Source organism: Pteropus medius, unplaced genomic scaffold (assembly GCF_902729225.1).
Source record: "Pteropus medius unplaced genomic scaffold, Ma_sr-lr_union100, whole genome shotgun sequence".
Lineage (NCBI taxonomy): Eukaryota > Metazoa > Chordata > Mammalia > Chiroptera > Pteropodidae > Pteropus > Pteropus medius.
Window position 1 is genome coordinate 59,714 of NW_024350927.1, and position 21,801 is coordinate 81,514.

The window sequence follows — 21,801 nt, forward strand, 5'->3', positions numbered from 1 at the left end:
CAAGCTCCCAGCAGGTCTCATGCTTCCTCTTAGTCTGTACTCCTACATTAAACCATCCCATTCAGCCATGACTGCCTAATTTTTTCCTTTCATTGCATTTCCTATAACATGTCTATATCATCTCTCTTTTACCAGTTTTAAAACTTTCTTTGCCCAGCCACTTGAGATTAGAAGGGAAATAGTATTTTAAGTACTTCAGTTAATAATTCATAAAATTACTGTTCTTTAGTTTCTTATTTTCTGGACCAGAGTATTAGAAGCTTATGATTCATCCAAAAAATTTTTAGTCCCCTATTTATACTGTTTCTTTCTTTTGTCACCTAAATTTAGAATGTGACGCCATTCCAAGTCTTTGTAGCAACATAAGAACAAACCTCCAATACTGAAATTAATGTGGTGTTTAAAAAGAAATATCTTTACCTAGAATGCTTTCTTCAAATCTATAAGCCAAGAATATTAAAAGTATATAATAAATATGAGTTTAGGTACAGGTGCAAATCTCCCTGTGATAGTTTGCATTTGCCTTTTTATTATTTTTCTCTTTTCCAGTTGCAGCTGATGGAAGGGTAAGGAGGGGAGCAGGAACTTTTGATCTTTTGTTATTTCCTAAAACCTCTCCAAGAGAACCTTTGCAGATTAATTTTGTCCTTTGGGTGAAAAAAAAATGTCCCAAGAGCCTCTATAAGATGCTTGGTCTCTGAACTCCTTAGAGCTCTGGTTTAGTGTCTTGAAATAATGCAATATTTACTGTGTTATTTTTTTTCTCCCCCTGCTTTTCATTTTTCACATTTTTATGTTTAAGAAACTTGCTGTTATTATCTCCTAGTATAAGTAAGACAATAAATGAAAATCCCTACTGTTATCATTGAAGCCACATTTTCCTCCAAGGCTGGCTGGCTTTAACTGAATGTTATTTCTGATGTAAAATTGGTCTTTTCTTGCCAAAAGTGCAGATTAGTCACCAGGTACCAATTTATCAGCGTTACACTGGTAACTAAAGGAGCTATTCCAAAACTTGGAACATTTCAACGCTTCAGGATTTTCTTGTGAAGATTTCTTTATTTAGGCGGCCTATGGTCCACCAAGATCTCACACACAAGAATGTCCTCAAAGCATGCATACCATTCGTTGAGTCGAACACTGTTCTCTTAGATGTGGTATCCAGATCGTATTTTCGATAAAATCTAGACATGCCCTGTGAGTAAAAGCTTATTCTTTTGCTAGTAGAAAAAAAAAAAAAAAGAGGAAATGGAACTTTACGTGGCAAACTGGAAAGACCGATGCAAATACGAGCCGGTCAGATTAGTAATGAGGGTAATCAAAATAGAAAATAGATTTGAGCGCGAAGAGAGTAAGTCGTGATTATATTAAGAGCGAGAGGTGGTGTGGGTAGGAGAAGGCTCTAAACTGAAGCGCTGTAGTATTACTACTATGGGGAGCACTAGAGAGGGGAAGAAGCGGGTGAGAGTGATTAGACTTCGGCCTTAGCTGTCTTGGGTGGCGGCCATTATGTTCGCGAGGCACAGTCTACTCCGTAGCCCTGGTCTTGTCACCTGAAACCTAGCGCCCAACTCACCTTACCCGGGTACCGCGAAACCGGCGCTCCGTCTTTCGGGAACAGCTCCCAGCGCGCAGGCGCGGAGGTTAGTGCTCCCCCGCCCGCGCCCGAAGCTCCGCGTCCTACGCAGGCGCGGCGCCCCCGCCCCACCCCCGGCCGCGCCGCACGCCTGCTCTGAGCGCTGAGGGAGATCGTCCCCGCGCGTCGCGTATTTGGGCCGGCGACTGCGTCGCGTACTTTGACGCAACCGGTTACGTAACTTCCGCCCCCTCACGGGAGGCGGCGCTGGGCCGGTGGCAAGCCCCCGGAGGGAGCCGCAGTAGTACGACGGAAGATGGCGACGAGCGGCGGCGAAGAGGCGGCGGCAGCGGCTCCGGCGCCCGGGGCCTCGGAGACAGGGGCGGACACGACCCCGGGTTGGGAGGTGGCGGTGCGGCCGCTGCTGTCCGCGTCCTATTCTGCCTTCGAGATGAAGGAGTTGCCGCAGCTGGTGGCCTCAGTCATCGAGAGGTACCGGGCGGCGGCCCCGGAGGGGCGGGCGCAGGTAGGGGGAAGGGAGGTTGTGCGGAATCGTCTGGACCCGCTTCCCGGGCCATCTCCTGCCGCTCGCGGACCCCCGCCCCAGCCACGGCGGCGGGGCTCCCCTGCCCGGGGGGACGAGAGTTTGTCTGAGATTTCTTGCCAGTCCAGGTAAGTCATCTGTGCCTCGATGTCCCTCGCCAGCACAACTTTTGAGGTCGCCTTCTCCGGAGGGCGTGGTCGGACCCGTTCCGGAGCGACTTTGAAATGCACCGCGCTCTTAGGGGAACGTCCCCGGGGCTGGCCCTGTGTTAAGGTCAAAGCACTGATGAGTTTGCATTTCTCGCCGGCACTCTTGCCCCTATCCTGGGCCGGAGCGGAACCCGGGGTTTAAATTGAAGACGTACCACATAATTTAATAACGGTCTCTCGTGGTGCTGTAATCACTTGGGGGCACGTGCTGTTTCTGTGACTGAAGCTACTAGTGATCATCGATGACTTTCTTTTCAGGTGGTACTTATTGTATATTTCTACTGTAACGGTCTTTGATTAAAACATTTCAGCGTGTTAGTCTACGAGGTCATTTTCCCAAAGGTGTTCTCTTTTCTCTGCCAATAAAATGTTCAGACTGTTACAGATGCGACTATGTATTGCTTTGCTGTTACATGGTTTTGCCTTTTTATATAGAGATTCTTAGATGGTGAGAGTCGTTCAAAGGAAGTCGGTGATGTCAGAGTGCTTGCGTTTTCCTGACTTACTTTGCTCAGAGCAGTCTTTCATTAGTGTAATGGTAGACATGCTTTTCAAGCCAGTCTCACTTTCATTTTTCTAGCCAACCTTTACTTCAGCAACTCCCTTCAGTTGCTAACTGGGTCATTATAGCTTCATGGCAACAATGGTGTATCTAAATGTTTCCCAGAAGGTTAGAAATTGCTACTTAGTTACTAAATTCGGAAGGCCCACGGTTTGACATATTGTTTATTACAGTGCTTACTGTTAGATTTGTGATGCTTTGAATGCAGTTTAAAAATACATATGTAATATGGTTGGGTTTAGTAACTTTACAGTTTACTTTTCAGAATTTTTGTATCTATTAAGCCCAGAATGTTCTGAAGTTGTAGACAAGTATCAAAGGTACTGCTCTTAAATTATGTAGCTTTTTAAAAACTCTTGGAAACATTTAGACTAGCGGTGTTTTTTATGAATTATATTCATCATGTTACTTATAATAAATAGTGTTCCACTCTTTTTTGAACATTCGCTTTTATGTTTTTGTGGACATGAACTGAGTAGCTTATAAAGTCATTTGTTGACACCCTCCCAAACATCCGGTGTTCTGAGTCTATGCTTTTTAAACTGTAATAGTTAAGCAACTCCCTCCAACCTGTAGAAGGAGCCAAAACCAAATATATCAAAACTAGGTTTGAATTTTGCCACGTGAGTAATAAGTGGCCCCTCCTGCACCTTATAGTAGCTGAGATAATCAAGAGCTGCCTGTGTTTGTGGACACTCGTAAGACCTCTCTTCATGGTTTAGAAAAGGGGTCCAAACTGCTGGCTGTTTAGTAACACAAACTTCTATTGGAAGGCAAGATCTTTGAAGTCTCTGTTCAGATTTTTGTCTCAGCTAACTTTGAAAGCTTGCTATTTGTCCTCTTCAGGCCCTATGAGAAGAATATTAAGAAATTTTTTTTTTTAAGAAAAATTTCTAGAAGAAACATCAGGCTTACAAGTTCTTTGCAATTAAAATAACTAAACGTACTATATGTTCAGTTCGGTGTAGAGCAGGGGTTGGCACACTTTTTCTGTAAAAAATCAGATTGGTCATCTTGGCTACTGTATGGAGAAAGCAACCGGACTCAATACATAAATGAGTAGGTGTGGCTGTGTTCCAGAGTCTTATTTATGGATACCAAAGCATGAATTTCATATGATATTTCCATGCTACAAAATATCCTCCTTTTGATTTTTTTTCAGCCATTAAAAAAATGTAAAAACCAAATATGGACTGTACAAACAGGTGACTGGCTGGATTTGGCCTGCAGGCCAGTGTTTGCCAGTACATGGTTTGGAGCACAAAAATTAGCACCCGGCTATCAGTATTGTGTTTCTCAGGTTTTATTTGCCTTTCAAAAAAATGAAATGAGGGCGTTAGAATTAGGGAAGTATTTCTTGAACATAGAGTTATGGTCATGAGTATAGGACCAGATCAGAGCCAGCACCGTACATTTGCTGTGGTGGGCTTCATTTGGTTGCTAATCAGAGATTTGTGTGCCTAGGCTGCTGTTTTACTTTTGTGGCTACTGCTCCTATTTTCTGCAGTTCCTGTGTTTCTTTCTTTTGTTCCATGTTTTTCTTCTTTGCCTCCAGGGACCTTCAGTTTTTCTGTTGCAAGCTGCTATTCTCTGCTTCCCATGCCCTGGCTCCATCATGCCTGCTCACTCTTTCTATCTGGCAGCCTGCTCACCCATTGAATTTTCCTCCCTTTTTGACATTTGAGGATGATGACAAATGTCTTTAGAGACTCCCCAGTACTCTTCCGTTCTGCTTTCTGTCCCTATTCTTTATACTTTTATAGTTGGAATTGACCTTTCAGTTTAAAGTGAAGGTAGATAATATTCCTAGGTCCAGACTCTGTTAAGTTTAACTTTGTAACCAAACTGCAAAACAAAGGAGGACTAGATTAACATGGATAAATTGGGAAGGTACTCTCAAAAGTGTCATTAGCATTTTAAAAGAAAAAGATATTTGAGTTTACTTAAGGGGGAGTTTATTTTCACTTCTACTCCTTGCTGCCAGCATGTCTTTTCTTGGTAAAGATTGAAGGTCTTTTAAGTACCAGTACTTTTCCAGACCCGAAATGGAGCTAGAACTAGTTTAACGGAACATATACTGTATGTGGGATTAGTATAATTGCTGAATGTGACTGTATGTTTTAAGGTACTATCGAATACAGAGTTCCTTTCTTAACCCTGTGCAAGATGGTGGTGAGCATGACTGTCACTGAACAATTTGATTGATTCTGTAGATTACAGGAGAAAAATGCCTCTTTCCCTGAGTTAGTCCTTCCTAGGCCGTCCTGGCCTCTTTAGTGATAAGCTACTTTGAGTCTCTGCCTCCCAGTTATTTGATAAAATATAGGCCAGAGAGACCTACTTGGGAAGGCAGAAGCTGCTACAACATTCCCATTGGATAACACACAGTCATTTCCTAAAAATCTTGAAAGGGGGACAGGGGTGCTTTAATGCCATGATTTTTCGAGTTTACATGCTGTAGGACATGAGTTTGTGATTGATGTATAGGAAAAAAAACACACCCACCACCAAATGATAGAGTATAATTGTGAGTTTAGTCCTGGTACTAGTTAATATTTCCCTATGTTAGTGTCACATTCACCACAGATTTGTCATGGGTGTGAGGGACATATCTGAAAAGCTTTCAGTTCTTTGGTTAATATCTATTAAATATTCTGAGATACACAGCACATGTTCAAAAAATATTTTAATATAATTAATATATTCATTATGCTTACTTGTTTCACGATTATAAGTATCCTGATAAGCGTAATGGATTCTATACTTGGGAGTTGAAAGGGGTTTGTGGTTTCCACAGTATACAAAAGAAGATATGAATAGTATGTTATCCAAGTGAGAGAAGGCAGGTGAATCAGATTTCCACCTCTTCCTATAAAAAGCTAGATATTTCCAGACTGTTGCCAGTTCTTTTTTACTTAACATGTCAAAGTGGATTTCTCTGACCTGGCTGCTTAGCTGCTGCTTCCCTTTGTACTCTGCATTGTATTTATTTTGTATGGAATATAAATGTCGTGTCTTTCAGCAGTGTATCAGGCTCAGTGGTGGTTGCAGGGAAGTTTGTTAGAAGACAGGGGTTTCAGGAAGATAGCTTGACTGCCTAGAGGAGAGAGAGATTTTTAAGTCTCCTTATTTTCCTTCTTGTGTTATACATACCTTCAGTTTCTTCATTCTTCCCCTTCTTACCAAACTTCTTGTCCTTTATTCCATTTTTCCATTTATTTGCATACTCTGGTGTCTTGGTGTCTGTCAGATTCTTGGGGAATGAGGGTAGGGTAAGGAAGTGAGGCAGCTCATCTTTATTAGGTGACTCATACACACTTGTTTCTTTAAAATCAAGAGATAATGACATTGTCATTGACCACATGTCTCCTCCCTCCTTCAAGTCTTTTTAAAACTAGTTTCCCCAGGTTTCTCTTTAGTTTGTTCCAAGAGAATTGTAAACGGAGCTCAAGACTGTTCTATTTTTTTTTTTCTATGCCAATATTCATCTTTCCCCAAAGTGCATTCTTGTTTCTTTATTGAAATAAGGCAGTTGTGTTTTTCTAGGGCAGGAAGTAGAGTTCGTTAAATCACAGTGGACCAACACTGAACCAGTCAATTAAATGAGTTTATTCTTATATTTAAATGTTTCATTATCTGACTAGGAAGGAAAGTAACAGAATAAGTTCATCCTTTGGATCCCGGGCAGTTTTTTTATCTTAGTTTTGGTAAACCTGTTGAGCTGAAAAACGGGGGCAGGGTAGGTGGGTAAGCAGCTCTGAACTATTGAAATAAAGCAGAAAAGGTAAATAACTCAGTATAATACATCAAATTACAGGGTGGAAAAACCTTAGAACAATGAATAAGAAATATAAGGATAGAGGTGGAGAAACAACTAAGTATATGATGTAGTAGGAGTTTTCTGCCAAATATATGACCCTTCCCAATGTGGTAGTCACTAGAAACTGAGTGCTGCTTGGCTTAAAAGTGTTTGTTTCCTCTTTTTTGTTCATCTGACAAATACGGAGAGATGCACATTGGTGGGCAGTGAGATCCTTGCACATAAGTGCTCCATAGTATTTTTTCTTTGTGAAAGAGTTGTTCCAAGATAAGGAACTGTTTTTCGTTAAATACCCATTTATCCTTGATAAATCCCCAAATAGCAAAGTGTTTGCAATGACAGACTCTTAAGTGCTATTGGAGGTGATTCATCACTCACACTGGCACCTTTAGAATGTTTGAACTTGTTCTTTTGGCTCCTGTATTGATTTGGCAAGTGGATAGAATTCTGATTGTTTACGTTTTTCTCCCTAGGCTGATACTTCTGGTTGGAGAATAACTCACTGGGGAAACTATTTAGCTCTTTCCTTTCCATTTAATAAGATACATTTTAGTCTTTTCTTTGCATTCTTGTTTCATGGATTGTGGATTAACATCTGCTTTGATAGAATGACATAAATGTAAATGCATCCACCCTTTAGATCTAGTCAGGCTCCAGATTTTCACATAAGAGGGCATTTCCTCAGCTAAGGATTAGGGAAGTGGTTAAAAATTACTCAATTTGTTGCGATCTAGCTGTATTCTGCCAGGAGGGGAGTGGGGAAGAGAACTCTGGCACCTAGTGAATTTTGGATTTTAGCACCAGTTAGGTGATTTCTGCCCTTGGGATGTTGATTGTTTTTAAGTTATTACTTTATGAAGTAGCCTTGTTTGGTCTTCAGAAGGGCTTATTATAATCTGCATTTTTAATGATAGTATTTTAAGTGCTCTAGTCTATCCCCTTTGGCCAGCACAAATTGGTCTTTGCCTATTACCAATATAAGACAAAATGGTATCTTGTTTTTACTTGTATCTCCTTAATTCTACATGAGTTTGAAAATGTTTCTTGCTTATTAGCCTTTGCCACTAATGAAGCCAGATACCTTGGACAAGGTACTTAATGTTAATTCTCTACACTTTACTTTCTCAGTTTTGAATATACGGATGATAACAGGTCTACCAAATAGAATTGTTACAAGGATTAAGTAAGATAACGCCTATAAAGGGGTAGGGCATCTGGCATATAGTAAGCACTAAATAAATCTTGGCTGACTATTTTCTTTGCAGTGAATCAGAAATCTTGCACCATGAGAAGCAGTATGAGCCATTCTACTCATCTTTTGTTGCACTTTCTACACACTATATTACAACAGTTTGCAGCCTCAGTAAGTATTCCACTCTTGTCACTCCCTTCTGAGGGCTTGTGAAGAGGGAGCTTGTGTATTCTCTCCTTAGGGTGCCTGAACCAGTCATTAACGAAGTCTGAATTTTAGCACTCCTAACCTGTTTACCCAAGAGTGGGACAACTCTCAGTGTGATAAGGCTCCAGAAGTTCTTTACTTAGGCCAACCAAGAGGGATTTAAAAACTACTTGATTTGGACATCTGCTTCATAACCCAACTTTCTTAATCAAAAGCATTTTATTGATTTCACAAACGTAATTACTAGTGTGTTTATTTTGGGGGTAGTTGGGGGATGGGTAGGTATTGACCTGGGATTTTTAGCAGCCATTAACCAAGGCTCTATTCCTTATTTGGTTTCATTGAGAAAGTAAATTCCCTTTTGTGTAAATTCTCTGATGTGTGAAAAAATTTCAGATTCAGTTCCTCACCTTTTAAACTTTTCTACCCAAAAAGTGACCAAGCCCTTATTTTCTACTATTTCTGAATTTTTACATTTTCAGCTTTTTTAAGTCTTAACTCATATAGTTCTGTGGACTTCTAATGATTTGTTTACTTAAGTAGTTTCTAAGCAAGTAAAATGAAAGAAAGCTATAGGATTGCTGAATAACCTTTTAGTGTCCAAAGCTGTTTATTATAGGCACTGGCTACTGATGGAAGAGTCACATTTAGCTTGAAGAAACTGTGTAGGCAGCCCCTTGTTAAAAAGGCATTTAGAACCTATGGGAAAAGAGAGATAGTATATTCTAGTAGTTAAGAGAGTGAACTTTAGAGGCAGACTTTCTGGATTTTACTAGCTGTATGACTTTGGGCAAGTCATTTAACCTCTATGTGGTTTAATTTCATTATTAGGAAAAGGAGGGAGAGCAGATAACAATACCAACCTCATAGAATTGGTTTAAGGGTTAAGTGAGTTAATATATTTGAAGTTTTTTGATATTTACAGTGACTTATTTCCTATTAGTGTCTAATAAATGTAAGATAAATTGATTTATAAACAGTTGATGGTTATCAATGCCAAGATGCCTTTGTTTGCCCCTCGGGTTGTTGGTTCTGAATAATTATTATCATGGAATGATATTGGAAATGTTGGACATACGGAGCTCAAATGTTTGATTTATTGACTGTGAGGCTGAAGTGAGTTATAGAAGTCGGAGGTTAAGTAAAGCTTATTACTTTCTCAGTTCCCCGGAACCAGCTTCAGTCGGTGGCAGCAGCCTGTAAAGTCCTGATTGAGTTTTCTCTCCTACGTCTGGAGAATCCAGATGAGGCTTGTGCTGTGTCCCAGGTGAGAGTGATGGGCCCATTTCTGGCTCTTATTTTGAGGTAGGATTGTGACTGACTCGTGGAATGATGGAGAAGGAATGGCATACAGCAGAGGTTGGTAAACATTTTTTGCAATATGCCAGATGGTAAATAATTTGCTGACCATCCAGTCCCTGTTGCAACTAGTCTCGGCCTTTTAAGCTCTGCTTTTGTGGTTGTGAAAGCAGCCACAGACAATACGTAACTGACTGAGCGTAACTGTGGGGCAGTAAACTTTATTTACAAAAATAGACAGTGGGCTGAATTGGGGTCGTGGTTTGCCAGTATCTGGTATAGAGGGCTGCAGAGACTTTTTTAAGGATTCCAAAGTTACCTGCCTCCAGGCCCAGGCAAGTAACATAAAATGAGTAAAGTGTGCCGGCGGAGATGAGTACACGACCTGGCTATAAAGGAGCCAATCACTATTTGGCTCCAGCTCAGTGTTGCCATGCAAGAATGGAGGTTCAGAGGCTCATTGCTATATCTTGCGAATTATTGAGAGAGATGAGAAATCTGGATTTGTATGTTAAACCTCCCATGTTTTCAAAAGTTAGCATTAACAAATTAAAAAACAACAACGTTGTGAGAATAGTAAGATAAATCTGCAAGCCAGATGTGGTCGGAGGACCATCAGCTTGTGATCTCTATTTTCGTTCTTTCCTAAGATCGTAGTTCTTGACATTAACCTAAAGTTGGTTCTGTGCCTGTTAGAAGTCCCAAAAGAGTAGAGTCTTCTAAAAGACACATTTGAATTTGTTTTCTTTTCAGAAACACTTGATTCTCCTCATCAAGGGCCTGTGCACTGGCTGTAGCCGACTAGACAGAACTGAAATTATCACGTTTACAGCAATGATGAAATCGGCCAAGCTGCCACAAACGGTGAAGACACTCTCAGATGGTGAGTGTTCCTTTGTCATACCTCGTTACGTGGCCACTTCCCTGGCTAGCTCTAGTCCTGTTTTGCCTTTTAGTGGCATTCTCATTCTTCTTTCTGTTTTTATATTTTTACAGTGGAAGATCAGAAAGAGCTGGCCTCACCAGTAAGCCCAGAGCTGAGGCAGAAGGAGGTACAAATGAATTTTTTGAACCAGCTGACATCGGTTTTCAACCCTAGAACTATAGCATCGCCGCCTGTAGGTACACAGACTCCGGTGAGTTACTTCAGATGTTCTCATCCCTGTGGGGTTTGTTAAGACAATACTAGAAAAAAGTAACAAACATATTTTATATTTGTAATATAAAATGATGTACTGCCTATGGTAGAAAAAAATCGAAGACTATAAACCAAAAAAAATTAAAACTCACCCCAACTCTTTCTGTCCACAGTTGCTACGATTTTGATGACCATTCTTCTAATATTTCTCAGTGTAAATAAACAAACATAAAGAGCATGTTTCCCATAAAAGGCATCACTCTATGTTAGTTGTAGGATATTTATTTTATAAAGCTATATATATTCCCCCTCCTTTTTGGAAAATAACTTGTATTTTTCCCAACATTAGAGAGGAATTTCCGCTCATTAACTGGGGATTCTGAAGAGTATCCATGAAGCTGCTGCTTCGTTTGGACAGTTGGTTCGATTCTGAACTCCAGAGAACCAGACAACATATGATAGTATCTTGAAAGGCATTTCTTCTCCTTTGTTTCTCTTCAGGTGGAAGGAGAAAATGATGAGCAGTCATCCACAGATCAAGTCTCTGCTGTCAAAACCAAGAATGTGTTCATAGCTCAGAATGTGGCTAGTCTTCAAGAGCTTGGTAAGACTCTTAATCGTCAGAAAACTGATTCCTCTGTTTTCAAAATTTTTTTAGGCAGAGGAGACTCAAACAGCAGAAAGGCCTAATGAGCTTTTTCATTAATTCAGGTGGCTCAGAGAAGCTACTACGTGTCTGTTTGAACCTGCCATATTTTCTACGCTACATCAATCGGTTTCAAGATGCAGTGTTGGCCAATTCCTTCTTCATCATGCCGGCAACAGTAGCAGATGCCACTGCCGTTCGTAATGGGTAAGGTGCTCCAGGGTCCATGTACTTTACATTCTAATGCTGCTCTCAAAAGAGATAAACTGGTTAGTTTTTATGACATGCCTACTTTCAGATTATAGAAGCAAGCAATTCTAAGGGACATTTCTTTTCATCTCTTTTATGCTCCAGTTTTCATTCTCTGGTGATCGATGTAACCATGGCATTGGATACCCTTTCTCTACCTGTGTTGGAACCTCTCAATCCCTCTCGTCTGCAAGATGTGACAGTCCTCAGCCTAAGTTGTCTATATGCAGGTGAGAAGTTGTTATGTCTGATCTCATTTTCTTAGTCAAGCACGGGTATACTTCCTGGAAATCATGAGATCCTTCTGAGTACTCTACTCTCTCCCCCTTTGATTAGCCCCTTCCCCCAAGGATCATCTAATATCTCATCCAGGTGAAATGAGATCTCAGTAGGAATCTTGTAACTTGTCCGTTTGTTCAGCAGCTGGCACTGTGTTATGTGCATATTTGATTTCATGATATGTGCAGATGCTGTCTACTGTATGAAAAGTGAAATGCTGAGTGCTGTTGGGATATTGAGGTGAACAGTATGTAATACCTGTCCTCAAGGAGCCAACACTCGAACATGGAGAGCAGATTAGGACTACATAGTGTAATATAAAACAGGAGATGCCGAAGCCAGTTAGAAGTATAGAATATTAGGGGCACACACAGAAGGGAGAGAGTGCGTCTTGCTGTGGGAGCAGGTTTGAGGAAGGCGTCCTAGAACAGGTGCTATCTGTTTATATTGATAAATATGACGAGTGTTGTTCTTCATGTTCCCACAAAATCCTTTTTCTTCTTGTTGATTGTGCTGCCTTGGAAGTGAGGACTGACTGTAGCTGTTTAATCTCTTTTAAGTTATTGTTATAGTGACTTTTTAACCCAATTCACTGCTCCTTGATTTTAAGTACCATAGTCCTGAGATGTCATGCAAGATATAACAATATCCAATGTTCACTTGGTTTTGCAAGTGAGGATTTGAACAATCTTGGAAACCTGAGCTCAGGAGCACAGAGAAATTGCTGAAGTAGATCATCTTCCTAAATTCTTTTAACAGCTTACTTTGAACATCTTTGTACAAATAGGAATATAAAGGTAAAGGCTCTTTCAACTGGGGAAGGCAGTAGTCATGAAGGAGTTCTACTGACGTATCTTGTAGAGCTCATAGGATTTCAGCTTGGCTATCCCTAGATAGATGTAAAAGCAAGACCAGAAGTAGTCTAGAGTTTGGGGAACATGATGGGGTGTGTGTGTTTAGTGGTTGTACAACTGGGAAAAAAGGACCCAATCACAGGGGGCTTAGAAATGCATTCTTAAGTCATTTGGGCCACATATGGTAGACAGTAGAGACCATTAAAATTTTTGAAGTGTGTTATGATCTGAGCTATATTTTAGGAAGAACATTCAAGCAGTAGCATGCAGGATATTTTCATGTGGGGCATACTGGAGACAGGGAGACCCTTTAGGAGGAATTTGCAGTCATTCAGATAAGAACACATTAAAGGCATGAACTGGCAGTAGCAGTAGTAGTAGAAAGCTAGGGATACATGTGAGAGTGTGCTCTTTCCAAGCCTATTTCCAGTATTTATTTGCTATTCCTCTTCCTTCAATCTTTTCATTTTTAAATTTGGGGTTTATTACAATTTTAAGGCATTTCTTGAATATCTCAGTGTATTTAGTTAGTAAGGATTAAAGAGTTCTTAAAAATTCTTAGTCGGATTAAAGATCCTCGATTTGGTTTGTTGTTGATCACTTGAGATTTGATTTAAAGAAAAGAATTTGACCTTGATGTCTTTGAGAAATACTAAGAATGGGATTTTTTCCCCCTATAATCTTAAAAAATTTTTTTAAACTATTTAAAAATTAATAGATTTTATTTTTAAAGCAGTTTTAGGTGTACAGAAAAATTGAGCAAATGGTACAGAGTTCCCGTTTACCCTCTCTTCATACAGTTTCCTTTATTATTAACATACTGCATTATGATATATTTGTTATAATTGATGAACCAATATTGATACATTATTATTAACTGAAGTTCAGTTTACATTAGGGTTCCCTCTTTGTGTCGTACAGTTCTATGGGTTTTGACAGATGCATAATCCATCATCATTGTATCATATAGAATAATAGTTTAACTGCCCTAAAAATCCCCTGTGCTTCACCTAGTAGTCACTTTCCTCTACCCCCAACTCTAACCCCTAGTAACTATTGATGTTTTTGCTGTCTCCATAGTTTTACCTTTTCCAGAATGTCGTGTAGTTAGAGCCAACTGTATAACATGTAGTCTTTTCGGATTGGCTTCTTTTGCTTAGAATATGCAAGTAAGGTTCTTTCATGTCTTTTTGTGGCTTGATAGCTTTTTTCTTTTTATTGCTGAATAATATTCCTTGTATAGCTCTACCACAGTTCTTTTATCCATTCACCTTTTGAGACATCTTGATTGCTTCCATTTGTTGGCAATAATGAATAAAGCTATAATATTTGTGTGCAGATTTTTGTTTGGACAGAAGTTTTTAGGTCATTTTGCTAAATATCTAGGAGTATGATTGCTGGATCATAGGTTTAGTCTTGCTTTTATGGAATTTACTTTAATAATCAAATCACGGAACTGTTTGTGAGTGGGTTGTGTTTCGGTTTTGGTGGATTCTTGGGACCATGCCATCCTTGGAATCTGTGCATCTTTTTTTTTTTTTTTTCAGGTGTGAGTGTGGCAACCTGTATGGCCATTCTTCATGTGGGTAGTGCTCAGCAAGTGCGGACAGGGTCCACAAGCTCCAAAGAAGACGACTATGAGAGTGACGCAGCTACGATTGTCCAGAAATGCGTAAGCCAAGCCTCTGGGGATACGGGTGCCTTGATTGTTCAGATGAGGGCGTATGGCCTTTCTTCTTGATAGAAGAAAGGACATGGAGTACTCTCCACATCCTTTCCCCTTGGGTAATAGGCCTAAGAGGTAGGCATTCAGCTTGTTTACTTGGCAGATTGGTTGACCCTGCAGAAAACACTGCAACTTTGTGGTAGCAGTAGACCTTGTGAAAGACGAGTCCATTCAATCAGCATATATTTGGGGACTTACTATGTGTTAGTGTACTTTTAGTGGAGACATACAAGAAACAAGATAATTTCAGCTAATGGTAAATATATAGGATGAATACATGCGATTGAAAGTGATCTGGGTTTGTTGGTCCTGGGTGTGTTGCTTTAGATTGGGTGGAGGGAATGCTTCTGAGGTAACGTGAGTTGGATGAAAGGAGGGAGCCAACGCCATGTGAAGATGGAAGAAAGCATGATGGAATTGTGTTATTGGGGAATGACTTGAGGATATTTAACTCTTGATGCTAAATTAATTTGGGTAGGATTTAGCATTTATAATGAAATATGGTAGCTTGTTCAGATTTCTGTGTATGTTTGATATTGGACAGCTTGAAATCTATGACATGATTGGACAAGCAATCTGTAATTCCCGCCGGGCTGGTGGTGAGGTAAGCGGCATGTCTCTGCTATGTTCTGGTCTTGTAGTGTCTAAGATGTGTTCCTGTCTTGTAGCCTGTAAGATCTCTATGTTCACATTTTTCTTTTGTGCCTTTTTCAACAGCACTATCAGAACTTCCAATTGCTGGGTGCCTGGTGTTTGTTAAACAGCCTTTTCCTCATATTGAACCTCAGTCCTACGGCCTTGGCTGATAAGGGGAAAGAGAAAGATCCACTGGCTGCACTCCGAGTCAGAGACATCCTTTCTCGTACAAAAGAGGGAGTGGGCTCTCCTAAATTGGGGCCTGGAAAAGGGTATGTGTCTATTCGATTGTCTCTCTTGTTCTGTTACCTTAAATTTCCCCGCCATTTTATATTGGACGTAGTTCAACTCTTCTCACCTCTAGATTAACAGGAAAACTTGCCTCTATACCCAGTTGAATTGAAAAACTAAGATGATGATCAGAGCCTACAGTCTCTACATCGTAGCTGTGTGTTTTTGGGCGAATCACTCATACTCTCCATTCTTATTTTCTTATCTGTAAGAGGGAGAAAATATCTGCGTAATATATATTTTAGGATTTTTATGAGGTTCAAATCAGTAAAAATGCTTCTGTTTTATATGGTGGGATCTGACTTGGAGGTTTACCTGTAGAGTGAGGATTCTCTCGGGTCCTCCTGTTTTGTTTCCTGAAACATTTGTTACTATTTTGATGAAATATGGCCATTAAGCCCTGCTTACTAGGAGGGAAGTTACAGATATGACTTCTGTGCTTTTGCTTACTCAGTCTCTACCATGTACTAGGCTCTTTTCAGGTATTGATAATATGGCACTAATCAAAGCAATGTCCTTGCCTTTTTGGAGTTTATTGTCTAACTGCAACAACAGTGAACAAATACACGAGTAAGTTCATAATAGATTATTATGTATGAGTGTTGTGAAGGAAAATAAGCCAGAGCAAGAGACCTGAGTGATAAGGGCTGTTATTTTAATTACAGTGGTCAAGAAAGGGCTCTGAAGACAAGATGTAGAGAAAGAAGTGACGGAGTGAGCCCTACAGATATTTGTGGTAGACTTGTACAGGTTTTGAGATGGAAGTATGACTGGCATTTTTAAAGATCTGCAAGGTCAATATGGCTAGAAGGGAGAAATTAAGGAGGGAGAGCGATAGAGAATTATGTCAGAGAGGTAGCCAGGGGCTGAATCACCTAGGGCCAGGTGTAATCTGTAGGTGTTAGAGGTTTCTCAACAAGAGAGTAATAGGATCTAATTTATTAGTGATTTGAGAACCCAGCTCCTGTGTGGAGAATAGACTGCAGGGTCATTAGACAAGAAGAAGGCAGAATAGTTAGGAAGCTAACGCATTACTACCAATGAGAGAGGACGGGGACTTGGAATAGAGTGATGGCGGCAAAGACTGGGAGAAGAGGTCAAGTGGGATATGTTTCGAAGGTATAAGCTGACAGGCTTGGATGTTGAGTGTGAAAAATATGACATAAGAATTTTTTGGCATGAGCAAAACTGGGTTGTGTAATTTGCTGAGCCAGGGAACAGCAGTTTGGAGTAGACTGGGTGGCAAGAAGGGGAAGAGATGACTGTCAGACCCTACGTGAGATGTTGAGTAGGCAGTTGGGTATATGAGTCTGGAGTTCAAGGAGGAAGTCAAATTCTGGACCTCATTGAACACATTATTCACTGAGTACCTTCTCTGTCCCAGGCTGTGTTGGTCTGGAATGGTGAACAAAAAAAATAGGCATATTCCCAAGAGACTTGAAGTTCATATTCATGCAAATATATATCAGATTGTATTTAGAGAGTATTGTGATGGAGGCATATGACTTGGTAAGAAAAATCAAGGCAGGCTTCCCCTAGGAAGTGTTAATTCAGCAGAACTCTAAAATAAGCATTGAGATTGTTGGCAGCACAATCACGTGCCGCTTAACAAAGTTTCAGTCGACAATGGACCACATATATAATGGTGGTATACCAGATAGATGTGTAATAGTCTGTATCATCTATGTTTGTGTAAGTATACTCTGTGATGTTTGCATAACAATGAAATCATCTAATGGTGCATTTCTCAGAATGTATCCCCGTTGTTAAGTGGCGCATGGCTGTAAATACTAGGCAAAGTAGGGAGGTAAGTGCATTCCAGAGAGAACAGTAGTTTGTGACTTTGTGAGTCTATACTCTTGATGTCGTAAAGAGAAATGAATGAATGCCAAAAGGTACATATAACTTTAGAAGTAGCAGTTATGTTTTAAAAATGGCTGGTTTTTTTTTTTTTTAATTTTTGATTACAGTTGGCATACAATATTATATTAGTTTCAGATATATGACATTGTGATTAGACATTTATACATAACTTATGAAGTGATCTCCCTGGTAAGTCTAGTACCTATCTGACACCATATGTAGTTATTACAATATTGACTATATCCCCTATGCTGTACTTTACATCCTGTGACTATTTTTATAACTGGCAGTTTGTACCTCTTTAATTCCTTTTTTTCACCCATTCTCCTAACCCCTCCCCCACCCTCAATCTGGCAGCCATCAAAATGTTCTCTATATTTGAGTTTGTTTCTGTTTTGTTTATTCATGGCTGTTGTTTCTCGAGATTTAGAAAGAGTACATGAACATTGTATAAGTTATAAACTGTAAGAAAGGAAAAAAGTGATCTTAAATTCTACCACCCAAATTGGTAAACATTCTACCAAATATTTTTCTGTGCACATATGTAATATATATGTTTACAAAAATAAGATCACTGTTATAAAATATTATAGGCATCTTTTCAGTGACATTATAAGTTTTAATGTCTGATAGTATTTCACTATATAAATATCCCATCGTTAACTAATTACCTTATTGAATGCTTAATTAGGTTGTTCCAAATTTCTTGTTTTGATAAACCATGCTTTAATAAACCTTCTAAAACATTTTGTGAACTAGTTTAATTATCCCCTTGGGGGTAAATCCTTGGAAATATTGTTAAGACAGAAGGGCACACTTATTTAAAAATTCGAAATATTTTGCTAAGCTGCTCTAACTTGCATTCCCACTGGCTGTGTGTGCATATGCCCATTTCCACGGTTCCTCATAGACAGTGGATATCATTCATCTTCATATTTGCTAATCTTAGAGGTGAAAGATATATTGCTGTTATTCATATATCTTCGGTTACTAGTGTGGTTGTCCTTGTCATACATTTATCGGTCATTTGTGTTTCTTCTTTTGTAAACTGCCTATGTCCTTTGCCCAGGTTTTCTCTTTGGTGTTTGTCCTTATTTCTTACTGATTTACGTGAGCTCATTGTATATTAGATAGCTAACTCTTTATCATATGGTCATTTGGACAGAAAGAAAAAGTTTTACTAAGATTTAATGTAAAACTTTGTTTTTATTCTTTTTGGTTTATGCCTAAAGTTTTTATAGAAGTCGGTAATTTTTAATCTCTTTTTTCTCTCAAAAGAATGACTTTAAAAAAGTTCAACCACCGTTTAAATTCAGTATCTTTACATGACCTAACTGCTTTGAATTGATAGTTTTAAATTCCAAAATTCCATCGATTTGGAAGTTTCTTCTAGTCCCGGAGTTCTTAACCTGAAGCCCATGCATCCTTCAGTAGTTAGTGGATGGGGTTCAGGGAGATTGTGCACTTCTGAAGTTACATGCAGAGTTTGAGTATTTGTATACTTTTTTTTTTCCTGTGAAAAGGTCCATGGATTCTGAGAGATCCATTGTTTTTGATTATCTTAAGGTTTGTGTTTACCTTTTTCTTCGTGTAGGCATCAGGGATTTGGGGTGCTCTCAGTGATATTGGCAAACCATGCTGTCAAGCTGTTAACTTCTCTCTTTCAAGACCTGCAAGTGGAAGCTCTGCACAAGGTGAGGGGATTATACTCCGGGAATCAGCATATTGATGGCTTGCTCCACTTCTGGGTAAGCTAGTTCGAACTAGCAGATCAGATTGTTATTTCCTGATGTCTCATAACATTAAGTCTCTTTTGCTGTTTACCTTCAGAGTTGGGAGACAGATGGTCCCCCTGCTGTCCTGAGCATTATGGCCCAGAGCACCTCCATACAGAGGATTCAGCGGCTGATTGACTCTGTCCCACTGACGAATCTGCTGTTGACGTTACTCTCAACTTCCTACAGAAAGGTGGGTGGGGTCATGCCACTGGTAATTTGGAAGATCTTACATAATATAACCTCAAAATGAATAAGACTGACTGTACACTGTGATCCTCTGTAAATGCCAAATTTGTGCTAATGGTTTTGAAGATGAGAAGATGATCCCAAACATTTGAATTATCAGTATTGTGACATATGGCTGCTTGGTGATTTGTGACAATTGGTACGCTGAAGCAAAAACATAGAGAACACTATTGAAACACTCATTCGTTAATTGTTTTCCATATCCCTGGTTTTGGAGTGATTTTGTAGGATAAAGTGATGAGAGTCCTGAAGGGAGCTGTGAAAGAGAGCTACTTCTTGGATTTGCAGAAAAGAATAAGACATGGAGAAAACTTTTCAAATAGTAAATGAGATGAAGTAGGACGGTTCCATTTTTGTGATCATCAGCTGTGATCATCACTGTTTTCCTAGGCATGTGTCCTGCAGCGTCAGAGGAAGGGCTCCATGAGCAGTGATGCCAGCGCCTCTACTGACTCCAACACCTACTACGAGGATGATTTCAGCAGCACAGAGGAGGACAGCAGCCAAGGTAGAGGCCTCTCTTCTCTCTCCCAGGAGATAAGATACAGGGTGCAAAAGGAACTTTCCCCAGTAGGTTCCTCTAGTTTCCTATTTACCATTTTCCTTCACCCGCCTAGCCTAGATCTTATTATTACGTGCACTCAAAGGTGACACGTTATTAAGAGTAAGTTGAGCCGTTGAAAACTAAATGATAGAACCTACTATTAGCAAAGCCCAGATCACTTTTCATTCCTTTTCCTCCAAAATCAAAATATCTCACAATTCATATTTTCTTTTGTGTTGACCCATTTTGTGAACTCTGCTCTGAGCTTTCCCAGTGAAACTCAAAAAGTGTGTGAGGTGTTTAGCTGTCATAGGTGTGTGGCTTAGGGAACCTTAGGGAGAGAAACTCCAGACTCCGTTGTAGTGAGCAACAAGGCAAAACTAAGATTCCCTCCTGCTTTCGTTTGGGGAGACAGTGAATAAGATTAATACCAGATTTTTTATGATCAGGTTTGTGGAAGCAATGTACGGTATTTTAATGGTATGATTCTTATCTGGGGATTTACGATAGATAGACAAGTAAAAATTTGCTCTTGAAAATGTTTGGTTTGTTGCCAGTAAAATAAAGTTAGATTATTTCTCTTCCTTTGTTGGGCTCTTTTTAAAAAATATGTTTTATTGAGGTATAATTTACATACAGTAAAATGCTCCCATTATGTATACATTTAGATGAGTTTAAAAACCATTAAAAAAAATTTTCAGTTACGGTTGACATATGATATTATATTAATTTCAGGTGTACAGCAGATGAGTTTTGATAAATTTATGTAGCCATGTAACTGCCACCAGAATCAAGATACTCTTGTGTTGACAGATATACCAACATTTAAAAAAAAAATGTGTTTTTGTTACTTTTCTCTTTCTCTGTTCAGATGATGACAGTGAGCCTATTTTGGGGCAGTGGTTTGAGGAGACCATCTCCCCCAGTAAAGAGAAAGTGGCACCTCCACCTCCTCCCCCGCCACCTCCACTGGAGAGCTCTCCTAGAGTTAAAAGCCCTAGTAAGCAGGCCCCTGGTGAGAAGGGCAACATTTTGGCTAGCCGCAAAGATCCTGAATTGGTAAGATTGGATTTCTTGAGGTTTAGGGGAAGGAAAAATGGGGAGAATGAGTGAAAAGCAAATGATTTGAACTAAAACATTTTTTAGGCCGGATAACTGTAATGTTTAAAGATATTTTTACTTAGGACTCAAGTGTATCAATTATGTTTGGTTACATGACTTATGTCCCTGGTACTGTTTCTTTAATTGAAGGTTAGTAACAACTTTGGGTTAGGCAGAAGTGAGTTTGAATCTTACTTCTACCATTGATTGGCTTTGTGACTTAGGGCAAGAATCTGAACTTCTGCTTGCCTCAGTTTTGTCTTTTACTGTGTGGGATTGATTATACCTGTCTCTACGGATGCTGTGAAAAATTAAAGAGCCCTTAGCATAGGTCTGGTACATCATAAGTGCTTGCTAATGGTTTGTTCAACCAGTATTGATGATATATTGAGTGTCAGCCCCTGTTCTGAAGCTGTAACAGCAAACAAGTCAGATACAGTCCTTGCTTTCCTACAGCTTAGTCTATTTTCAATTTAATTTGAACAGAGATGTAAAGATCTGGAAATTCTATACATGTATAATGATAATACAGTTTTCAGAAATCAATATATCAGTAATGTCCTTGAGCTGGGAAAATACCAGAGAAAGAAATGAGTCAGTCTATTTGGAAATCTTGTCTTCATACAATATTTCACGAAGTCTCTTGTACTAAACTGGTATACCATTTGGTGTAACTCGTAGAATTATGTGGGAAGACTATCATAATTAAGCTTAGTCCCACTGTAGGTGATTTAAAATCTGATTTTTACATTTGTTTATTGTATGAGGCCTATGGACATATTTTATTTCCCATTTGTATTCAGGATTTGTAGGGGCTCTGGGCTTATGAACGTGATATGAGCTACTTTTGTTCTTTTTAGTTCTTAGGTCTGGCTTCCAACATTTTGAACTTCATCACCTCTTCCATGCTGAACTCCCGGAACAATTTTATCCGAAACTATCTGAGTGTATCTCTTTCAGAACACCACATGGCCACGCTGGCCAGCATCATTAAGGAGGTGGACAAAGATGGACTCAAGGGTCAGTAGACAGGAGATGTGC

The 21,801-nt window shown here is 39.6% G+C and overlaps 1 protein-coding gene across 13 annotated transcripts in view; it reads left to right on the top strand.

Annotated features, from left to right (window-relative positions):
- Positions 1–1,826: 1,826 nt before the first annotated feature.
- Positions 1,827–21,801, top strand: part of UBR4 (ubiquitin protein ligase E3 component n-recognin 4) — a 119,520-nt gene continuing 99,545 nt past the window's right edge. For 7 of the 13 annotated variants that reach the window (XM_039842055.1, XM_039842053.1, XM_039842056.1 and 4 more), the window contains exons 1-16: positions 1,828–2,068; positions 7,977–8,074; positions 9,274–9,377; positions 10,163–10,292; positions 10,406–10,545; positions 11,049–11,151; positions 11,259–11,400; positions 11,548–11,672; positions 14,123–14,247; positions 14,846–14,905; positions 15,019–15,209; positions 18,686–18,785; positions 18,922–19,059; positions 19,506–19,623; positions 20,531–20,718; positions 21,621–21,780. In XM_039842055.1, the coding sequence (XP_039697989.1) occupies positions 1,893–2,068; positions 7,977–8,074; positions 9,274–9,377; positions 10,163–10,292; positions 10,406–10,545; positions 11,049–11,151; positions 11,259–11,400; positions 11,548–11,672; positions 14,123–14,247; positions 14,846–14,905; positions 15,019–15,209; positions 18,686–18,785; positions 18,922–19,059; positions 19,506–19,623; positions 20,531–20,718; positions 21,621–21,780 (2,098 nt within the window). In that variant the 5' untranslated portion in view covers positions 1,828–1,892. Of the gene's footprint in view, positions 2,069–2,225; positions 2,249–7,976; positions 8,075–9,273; positions 9,378–10,162; positions 10,293–10,405; positions 10,546–11,048; positions 11,152–11,258; positions 11,401–11,547; positions 11,673–14,122; positions 14,248–14,845; positions 14,906–15,018; positions 15,210–18,685; positions 18,786–18,921; positions 19,060–19,505; positions 19,624–20,530; positions 20,719–21,620; positions 21,781–21,801 lie in introns of those variants that run through there. The other 6 variants (XM_039842052.1, XM_039842051.1, XM_039842049.1 and 3 more) reach the window with 4 other exon arrangements.